Raw genomic sequence first — 10,697 nt, 5'->3', positions numbered from 1 at the left:
CATTGGGCATTCAAATCACCACACTTAAATGTATAGCAACATACCTGAATGAAACACCCAGTCACAGGAATACAGAAGTGATTTTAGCTTTGCACCAACACTAAACTTATGTTGTGTAAATCTGGTGTCAAGGACTGAACAGGCTCTGAAGTGAAACAAAGTGAGATGACCTCTTCCAGAGAGTTTCATTCCCCTTCATGCTTTGGTCTGCTCTGGCCAACGTCACATTGAAAACTATAAATGTGGCATTGATATGGTGCAAAACCACTTCATACTGACACTCCAGCAAGAGCACAATGCACTGTTAAGGAAATAGTCCTTTCTTTCAGAATGTTGCTATTCCAGCTTTTTGGAAAATTATTGCAACAATTCTGATAATTTATTTTTAAGTAATGATTGGAGTTTTTTTTGAGGGTTTGTTGGGTGTAGAAAAATCAGAAATGTATGTTAGGGAATAGAATACTTTTCTATTTTAAGCATCCTCCAGCATTTCCAGGTTAGATGTACCATCAGGTGAAGAGCAAAAGTTCCCTCTCACTTTGACACTAGCCATCCTCGATGACTCTTTCTAACTTTTGTGGCAAATTGTGGGGCTGAACTACAGATTGTTTTGTGCTTTGGTACTTTTCTATTATTTGTTCATGGGATGTGGGTGTCACTGGCTAGGCCAGCATCTACTGCCCATCCCTAATTGCCCTTGAGAAGGTGGTGGTGAGCTGCCGCCTTGAACCACTGCAGTCCTTGGGGTGTAGGTACACCCACAGTGCTGGGATACTATCTCATTTAGGAACCCTTATAGATAGTAGACAAGATTCTCAACCCACCAAATTCAAGTCCCGGTACTGGAAGGATAATGTGCTAACAGACTGGCTGTGTGTGCAAATCCACACATATGAATTGAAAGTTTGTTTCAACAACTAACTAGTCTTTTCCCCCTCCAAAATAAGAAAATGGTATATATTTTCATATTAAATAGAAATGTTTTATTTTCAGGTAAACTACTTTCAAAAACATGAAGTAGAGCAAACACATTTCTGTATAAAAATACATACTGGCTAATAATCACACAAGAGACCAATATGGCCTGTATGATACATTATGACACTGTTTAAAATACAGTCAGTAACCAAAGTTAGGAATGTCAAAATAATATGAGCAATACTTTAAATATTTATGCAAATTAATGCCTCATCTTCAGAGTTAATATTGTTGACCAACTTCATTAACATTTCAATCATACAATTGTTCCCGTCATGTTTGTTTATGGTGGCTGTCGATGCTTCCCATCTTTTTATGAGAAATATTGCATCATCTCCTTTACATTTCATCTACCAAATATAAAGATGTAATATTTATCTGGCTGTACAAACAAAAAACAACTAAATACATTGCATTCGTCCAGACTCAACTATACCCACATTCAGACACTGTGGGCAACCACAATATATCCAGACCTTGTTATTTCCCGATGTAACCAAACACATTGCCAGTAAATACATATCCACACAATCATATCCAAACATACTGTCATTACACATATTCACACTATCACACCCAAGCACATTCATTATGCACAAACATGCCAACACTGATATAAGTCAGACAATACAATATTCAAACCATGTGTTCATGAAGAGGGCAATGTTATTTTTAGGGCATATCTGTAGTCAACAACACTTGTAAAAAGTGAGGTAGATTTAAATTAAAAATGCTATTCTGCAGTTTCAACATTCCATTTAAAAAGTCTGTGAAATATATTAAACTGAGCATTTGCACTTTGTACACATTATGTACGAAAACATTTTGAATGTGTCTTTAAATCATTGCTTCATTTGATGCACTAAATTCCACTTCCGTTCCTTTACAGCAATCTTTTGGCTGTACGACTTTGAAGTTCACTCTGCTTATTACACTGTCCAATCTTGTTAAGCCAGGATTTAGTGAGAACTCCTCAGTTTAGTGAGTTTATGCATCTCAGCTCTTTTTAGTAGACACACACCCATTCTGTAGTTTGTGAACGTGAATTGCAGAACTTCATACATTGCTTACTTTAAATCAAATTTTGTTTCATTTTGAAGCCACCTTGATTTATTCTGCTGGTCAGTCTTTTTTTCCCATAAGACTAGGCTATAGCTTGGACTCCATCAGTTTTGGCAAGCTCCTCACTAAAGTGTCAATCCCTGGTCCCTTGCCAGAACAGTGTGGCAATTTATTCTGTGGAAGAAGCCAACACGTGCTGTTTTCTTTACTCTGTTAACTGGCAGCCTGTCAGCGCTTGCAGTCCCTGCATTGTGCTACAGGGCCTGCCATGGAAACTGGTAAACTCTTCAGTCTATTGTGACTGTCTTGTCTCGCTTTCTTTATTCTGTATACCCATTTCATCGATGTAGGTAAATGCTTGCCGTCTTCTGGCTCCAACCTTCAAGTCAAAGCATAAATTATGTTACACTTTCTGTTTGGTAATAAAATCATGTTGACAGATCGATAAGTGTTTGTTTTACAGGAGTGTTACAAATAAATGTTATAAAATAGTCAGAAATAAATTATATCAAATTTAGTTCTGGCACTAACTTCATGTCTGAAATAAGAATTTATTCATGTGAGAATATTAAGGTATATTTTCCAAGTGCACTCCCAATGCAGAACCTGGCCTATTTACCCTATTATCTTTGCAAATAATCAATCTAGATTTTCAACAATGGAAAATATTTTGAGGAGCTTAAATCTTACAATGAGAGGGGATTTCCTCTGGTCACCTATTTGCCGCGATATTGTAAATCTGCTATTTTAGATTTATAATTCTGCTGATAGGAAATCTTCCCTCAATGTTTATGCTGCCACTAACATGTAGCAACCAGAGGAAATCTTCCCACATTGTGTTATACAATCAGTTTTGACATTAGAAATATGATAAGGGTGATGTTAGAGGCGATAAGTAAAATTGAATGAGACTCACTTTTTTGTGATGCTAAGGAGACGTTGATAAACACATTTCAGTCCTGTGCAGTCCTGTTTGTTTTGGCCCATTCTATCTAATGCTTCCTCTAGGTAGTGCTTTTGTACTTTGGTCTTGATTGGAAATCTGCAAAGAAAATAAATGGTTGTTTTAATTTTACATGGAAATTTAAAATTTAAGTATCTAGAGAGTCAATAGCTATCCAAATTATCCATGAAGTTCATCTCAGCCAGTAAACTTTACAGATTAGGAAAAGAGTTAGAATAAGACAAAACCCTTAAAGGAATCAAAGATCTATATTGGAATGATTACTGCTGTAGGAATATCACGTGTTCAAAGATTACAAAGTGACTGTTGGTGTTTTAGAGTGTAAGTCTTGAACATTAGGACTTGGATGCAATAAACATGGGTAAATTTTGAAATATGTCATTCCTGGTGCAGAACCCACTTGATGGGGTTGCTGAGCTCTACAACCTTGATTTACATTACTTCTAATTTTCTGGTCATTAAAATCACTCTTAGGAAAATCTGAAGTTCCATGAGTCAAACATGTTGATCTCTGTTATAAAAACAGAAAGTGCTGGAAATACTCAGCAGTTCAGGCAGCATCTGTAGATAGAGAAGCAGAGTTAACGGAAACGTTAATTCTGTTTCTCTCTCCACAGATGCTGCTTGACCTGCTGAGTATTTCCAACACTTCTGTTTTTATTTCAGATTTACAGCATCTGCAGTATTTTGCTTTTATGTTGATCTCTGTGCCCAGTTCTAATCTGCATCGTGTTGAGCAAGGAGCCACACCAGAGTAGAATTGTACAGGACTTACCCTTTTTTTAAATTCATTCATGGGATGTGGGCATCACTGGCTATGCCAGCATTTATTGCCCATCCCTAATTGCCCTTGAGAAGGTGGTGGTGAGCTGCCTTCTTGAACTGCTGCAGTTCATGTGAGGTAGGTACACCCACAGTGCTGTTAGGAAGGGAGTTCCAGGATTTTGACCCAGCGACAGTGAAGGAACGGCGATATAGTTCCAAGTCAGGATGGTGTGTGACTTGGACGGGAACTTGCAGGTGGTGATGTTCCCATGCATCTGCCGCTCTTGTCCTTCGAGGTGGTAGAGGTCGCGGGTTTGGGAGGTGCTGTCTAAGGAGCCTTGGTGCATTGCTGCAGTGCATCTTGTAGATGGTACACACTGCTGCCACTGTGCATCAGTGCTGGAGGGAGTGAATGTTTCTGCATGGTGTGCCAATCAAGTGGGCTGCTTTGTTCTGGATGGCGTCGAGCTTCTTGAGTGTTGTTGGAGCTGCACCCATCCAGGCAAGTGGACAGTATTCCATCACACTCCTGACTTGTGCCTTGTAGATGGTGGACAGGCTTTGGGGAGTCAGGAGGTGAGTTACTTGCCGCAGGATTCCTAGCCTCTGACCTGCGGCAAGTAAGTCACCTCCTGACTCCTTGAATATACTACAGCAGCAATAGTCCTATTAACAACTTGTATTATATATCTTTAAATAAAATACATTATTCAAAATGAACAAACATGGACTCAATAGGCCAATAGTCTCCTTCTATGCTGTAAATGACTATGACACTCTATTTTGTTGGCTGATGCTATTACGAGGTGGATCTAACAACTCAATCTTCATAATAAAAAAAAGTCTTCCTTCACACAGGTATAATCCACTTCAGAAAACCGGATACCTGCAATGGCTTGACTTAATGGCAAAGATATAAAAATGGGCATTACGAAAGGAAGGAATGAGTGTGGTAATCAGACTGAAACGAAGATCAACAATCACAAAAGGAAATGATCTACCACAGAGATTGGTATAAGGTGAGAGTGAAGTGCACTGCAGAACATAAACTTGAAGTTTGATTGGTATTCCTAAACTAGTGAAGGGTTGTTGTCACCGTAGAGCATTAAATATTATGCATGTCAATTATTAAAATATACATTTATTGCACACGAATTCAAAAGTAGTTTTCAGCTGAAGCAGCCTTGTGGAGGGTGCAAATTTATTAGAACCCATTCAATCCCCATTTTAAAATCATACTTTCAGTACTCATCTTTCTATAATACTTTGGTTTTATATTATTTATAGTTAAATGCTAAAGCTTACAACAATTTGGGAAGCTGATAATATCTACCTGGGTGGAGCATGAGTTTCCCTGCAGTGGAAGCCAATGGGCTGAGAAATGCAAAACTGGAGCACTACAGTGCCACCACTGTTAGAAAGATGTAATGAGGTAATTACAGCAGGACAAGTTTACTGAGGCAGTTTCAATTAAAACCATGAACACTGGGATTTATAATGGAAAAGGTTGAGCAGGAAGTAGATCGACGCAAGGCTTTAATATGCTATATGTTTTGCTTCTGTGATTTAGGTGTCCTGAAGCTCCTGATAAGGTTGCAGCTATTACTTTCGGCCATTTTTGTTTTTTGTGGAAGGGATTATCTGGTTACAGAAGGTACCAAGCTTTGGAAATAGGCGCATTCCTCATCTCTTTAAACCCCAAAATAATGAATATAATTAGCAATAATCAATGATTAACCGTTATTTTCGTTATGGCCTAAAGCTTTCTTTTTCTTTTCTAACAAAAGAGGTCTAGACTGAATGTTTTGGTCCTGGTTGGTTTCATAACTCTGGCTTGAGGCCGAGCTACATGTATCTTATGATTAAGCTGACTTATGGAAAAGCAGGTGTACGGGAACATTTTCTACCTTGGTGTCTGCAGCCCATCTTCACAGAATTGCCAGCACACAAGATCTTCTTGGCTGCTGCATTCACATCGAGGTCTCGATTCCGCCAGCGTTGCCAATTTCTTCTTCACAGACCGTCTGACCCGAGGGGAACTGCCCAGTCCGTACGGGACAATCCGCCTGAAGGACAAAAATAATCAAAGTACGATTACCAAAATCAATCGTCACTTGGCAGGTGTGGATCTTGTAAAGTGTCGAGAGATCAATACTTCACACTAAAAGTTTACATCACCCTTTAAATAATAAGCAAAGATTATTACAGCCGGACAAGTCGCAACGAAATGGAATAGAATCCAACAAGATTCCTGCTGAACAGAGATTAATGTTTAACACCAAACGTGTTTTAGACTATATTATAATGCAGAAAAATCACTAGCAGCGAGAGCTGCAGGCAAAGTTTTCTTTAGAGATCGATGGTTAGAATGGAACTGTTGACCATCTATTGAAGTGAGAGAGCTTTTATTATAAATTGACGCTCTAGTAACTTTCGTCGCAGGTGCCTGCCAATCAGTAAAGACGTCTTGTTCTAGTTCTCTGGACTGTACTCTCACTGTCAAATTGTTTTTACATATGCGCTGTGCCTGGGATTAATACCGTTACTTTCTGGGTAGAATCAAACCTCGCCAGATCTCAGGTTCTGACTGCCTGAGCTACAATACCCCCTCTACGGAAAGGATTTCCCCTTAAGCCACTTACTCGGGTGTGTTGATCCAGATGATGTCCAAGTGACAGAAGTAGATGCATTCCTTGTCCAGAAAAGAGGAGCAGGAACAACGCTTGGAACGGCTGAGCCGGCGGGGAACGGAGCTAGAAGCGTGGCCGGCAGAGGAGGCGCCAGACACGGTCACTTCATCACCCGAGAGCGGGGATCCTGTGAGACAGAGACTATTAGAGCCACACCATATCAGACAGAGGGAGAGAGACTAGAAGCTCTCATTAGTACATTATTGCTCATAAATTAAAATTGTATTGATTATTGAATAAATGATAATATAGGGATCAAATTTCTCTCGTGTGGATCTGTAATTGGAGTGAAATAGTTTTTTCTAGTTAAGTGTTTCTTTTGCAGTGAAGTCACCCGGTGAAAGAAGTGCTTGTTCAGCCCGATGGGACGGCGGGGCCCCTTCAGACCGACTCCATCGATCAGCATGGCCCAGTAAATCGCGAACTGGAAGCTAAGTTTGGAACATGAGGCGGGAGCAACGACTGTATTACAGTCACAAGACTCAATTCCAATAGAAGAAAGTGAAACTCCAATAAAAATCAGCGTGCAGTTTTGACCTGCAGAGATGCTGTTTTCTGTAATTTGTAAAGAACACTTCTGATCGAACTGCAGAACCCTGTATAACTCCAGAACACTCCTGGTGTTCTCCCTCCTGAAAAAGAGTCCCAATAAGTTGTTGGTCCTCATTACTGACATGCAGCTAAGATCAACTGTGCTCGGAACTGAGCTCTGTGAGTTGTGGCTGGAGACAAGTGCACCTGCTCAGTATAACAGTCAGGGACCGATCTGCTGTTTCACACATCGAGTCCACCCCAGGCTGATTTCCGCTTTCTTTTCACACACATCTTCAATTTTAACCCGCCTGGTAAGTCTACCAGTGCCACATCTCAATTACAAATGGGAGTTACTTTCAGTTTGATGAAATTTGCCATCGCGTAACCCAAATTACCATTTGGCAATGTGATGTCTTTCGGAAAGTCACTTCGGGTACGAACAGCAGTTAGTCCGACACTGATCAGAGACCGCTCCACCTTGCTTAGCGCACTATTCTGTTCTGTATTTATTTTATAGATTCAATTTTTATGAAACTATTTAAAATTTTAAACCGTTTGAATTATAGGCCGAATATAGAGAATGCCTTGTAGTGACTTAGCACCGCTATAGATATTGAAATGAGCATTGAATTTTTCACAAGATTTTATATTTATATATACATCAGATATACATCAGGGGACAGATGTTCTTAGTTTCAAAGTTGCTTAATTCAAATTATCGAATAATTCATTGTCACTTAAAATCCTACTTTGCTGTATTTTTCCAATTCTTAATTCATTTTTGGATAGTTTTTTTAAACGCAGATAAACACTTAATATCTGTGGATTATATAATGATAGATTTTAAAGTTCCCATGAGGAATTAGACCTACCTGTTGAAAAGTGTAACCCCCACAACAGAGATAGCAGAGAAAAGAACACGTTAAACTCCATTTTCAACATTAAATCAGGACGCTCTAGTCAGATAGTTTTCCTTGTTATCTTCTGTATAGAAAAAAAAAGTATTGGCAAAGTTTCTGTAGTTCAGAAGTAAATGTGCCGATGGCAAGCTGCAGGGTGAAGTTGGTTGTCAGTCTCAGGTCCAGTTAGAAGAGCTGTGTGCTTTACTGTGCTGCTGCCACACGGCAGCAACTCTCCCTTTATATAGTACGTGTCTCTCTGTAAACAGTTCAATGTGCTTTTATCCCAAGACAATGTTATTAGTCACCCAGAGGAGCTGCAGACTTAGATAAGCAACACGCTGCCTGCAAAATAACCTCCTCCACAGACGGGGCGAGGCCAGTACATTTTTTTTAAACCTCTCCTTTTCTGAGCCTCTGCCACAGTTTCTCCCAGCAGGGACACTCTCCACTGATTGAGGCGGCGGCGCGCATACACACACACTTTGGCAGAGATCCAAGAGCCAATCAGAAACTTTCAGCCACAATCGATACTGGATTCCAAGAAGTAATTTCGACAACATGTACACCTCGACTCCAATCCACATAAATTATATCAAATCTGAGAGACCTAAAGGTTGTCTCAATTTGAATTTGTGATAAAACGCCAAGCTTGGGAAAGGTTTTGACTTTTAAAACGAAATAAGAAAAATTCAGAGAGGGCACTTGTGGAATTAGTTACCATCAGATACCGAGTGACTTGCACCCACGATATCGCGCCAGTCCTTTTCTGGGTCAGACTGTAGGATTTAATCTAACGGCGTTAATGATCCTTACAGATTTTCTGGCGTGTCTCTTATTTCATCACAGGTTTTAGTGTGTTTGATTCTTTGTGACTTTCGTCCTAAAATCACAGCAAGTAACTGACACCACTGATCCAGTACAGTAAGCAGTTTAACCAATGCTGAGCATGGAAAGCTTAGAGATTTGCATTGCAGCGCAACATAAGGAGGTACTCTTGAACAAGGTGATTGAACTCCAGGAATTAGCCAAGACAGCAGGGAGTTTGATTCGTGCCTTTTTAGATTGGACCGGCAAAGGTGTCACCGGGTCACTGGACCACAGAATCAATGCCACACGGGCACCACCAACAACTTGCATTCCCTTTGGTGAAATGTAGCAAAAGCGTTAGGAGTCAAAATTGGCATTGAGCCAAACAAAGAAGGAGGTATTAGGGCAAATGACCAAAACTTTGGTCATTTTAAGCAACGTCATAAAAGTGGAGAGAGAGGTAATGAGGGTTTAGGGAGACTAAACCATGCAAATAATCTCACCAGGTCTAATCAAACTAAAAGAAACTTAAACCAAACCAGTATTCCCTTAGAATTTGATTGATGTGGTTGTTGAAAGTCCCCGCTCCAACTGCTGAAAGATTAACGCCACTGGATAGGAGAAGGGGCACGTGTTTTCTTGTTCCTGTTTTGTCAACAGAATTTACACGAAAAGGAATTGAGGCGCAGTCAGTCACAAGTGAGAGAAGCAGGAACAGGAGGGAAAAGTGGAGCATGTGGAATGAAGTCGGACTGTGGCAAACACACCAGTAAAGCCGATTACATTCTTAAAACAAATACCATTAGACAGTCAAAATGTTGGTTTGCATCGTTTCACCATTTGATGAATTCTTCGCCGTCTTTTACCTTATAAAGGTTTGTTTAAACTCCCCATTCTCTTCTTCAGTGCTTTAACCATACCTGCAAGGTGCAAGAAACTGGTGAAAGACAAGTTGTGGTCACAAATTAGTTTCATTTTAAATTGGATTTATACCAAATAAATTGGGTGGAAAAACGTTTACCGTCGGTTTATTTGTTCTTTGATTCGATCTAAAAATGATAAAGATCAACTTTTGCATTGTCCTCAAAACAAGTTTTACATGGGGATACAGTAAACTTTCAACAGATGTTTCCACTTGGCACGGTAGATTTACAGATATATATTAATTAGATTTTCTTTTTTTAAAAACCACGAAGAAAAATGCATACAAAATAAGTGTAAATTCTGAATCAGGGTTTAAATGAAATTAAACTGGTTTAATCCTAGCGAACTCCTTTGCCGCGGGATGTTAACACTGAGAATACTTTAGGCTGCAAGTGAGACACACACGTTCCAACTCCTCTTCATTCAGGCATTTTACATTTCTCCCAAGTCGTGGTTTCTGGATGCCAAATTGTCTACTCAAGTCCCATCGTTTGTATTCAGGTAAAATAGTCAATGTCCCATTCATAGCTCAGCCATTTCCCAAATCTTTTTACACTTACACTGAGCCATTTGAATTCCCAAAGAATAAAATAGTGAGAATATCCTTTGAACACTAGAGGGCATAACTTAGCAAGGCAATGTGTTCATCTTAAATAAGCACCATCTTCACAGAATTTACAGCACAGAATCAGGCTATTCAGCCCAACTGGTTAATTTCGGTATCTATGCTCCATGCGAGCCTCCTCCCACCCTATTTTATCCAACCGCATCAGCATAAACTCCTAAGTTTGTGTCACACTTCCAAAGAAATATGAATGCCCAGACAGAAAAACACCAATGAGGGGATGTCCTGGAGGGGCAGAGGACTGAATCTATTAGGCTAGAGATAAGAAACAATAGGGGTACCATTACACTACTGGGTGTATTTGAGAGGCCACCAACTAGTGGGAAAGATATAGAGGACCAAATTTGCAAGAAAATTACAGAGCCGTGTAAAAACTAAAATGTGGTGATAATGGGGAGCCTTCAGTTATCCTAATAGAGACTGGAATAGTCATCGTGTAAAGGACA

At 39.7% G+C, this 10,697-nt stretch overlaps 1 protein-coding gene across 1 annotated transcript; it reads right to left on the bottom strand.

The window, feature by feature from the left end:
• Positions 1–1,028: 1,028 nt before the first annotated feature.
• On the bottom strand, positions 1,029–8,744 carry edn1 (endothelin 1). The gene is made up of 5 exons (XM_068058246.1): positions 7,866–8,744; positions 6,412–6,586; positions 5,677–5,835; positions 2,957–3,082; positions 1,029–2,419 (listed from the first exon to the last, which is right to left on the bottom strand). The coding sequence occupies exons 1-5, from the start codon at positions 7,933–7,935 to the stop codon at positions 2,269–2,271; spliced, it is 681 nt and encodes a 226-aa protein (XP_067914347.1). The 5' UTR covers positions 7,936–8,744; the 3' UTR covers positions 1,029–2,268.
• Between the last annotated feature and the right edge of the window lie 1,953 nt (positions 8,745–10,697).

This window comes from Heterodontus francisci, chromosome 2 (assembly GCF_036365525.1).
Source record: "Heterodontus francisci isolate sHetFra1 chromosome 2, sHetFra1.hap1, whole genome shotgun sequence".
Lineage (NCBI taxonomy): Eukaryota > Metazoa > Chordata > Chondrichthyes > Heterodontiformes > Heterodontidae > Heterodontus > Heterodontus francisci.
This window is presented reverse-complemented; position numbering and strand designations above follow the sequence as displayed.

What these genes read in the sequence shown, in the direction of transcription:
- edn1 (XM_068058246.1), bottom strand. Translation starts at nt 7,935, where the DNA reads ATGTTGAAAATGGAGTTTAACGTGTTCTTTTCTCTGCTATCTCTGTTG. An exon ending in ATCTGGATCAACACACCCGA is followed by an intron (nt 5,836 to 6,411) that starts GTAAGTGGCTTA and finishes TTTGTCCTTCAG; the next exon opens with GCGGATTGTCCCGTACGGAC. An exon ending in GATGGGCTGCAGACACCAAG is followed by an intron (nt 3,083 to 5,676) that starts GTAGAAAATGTT and finishes TTTTCTTTGCAG; the next exon opens with ATTTCCAATCAAGACCAAAG.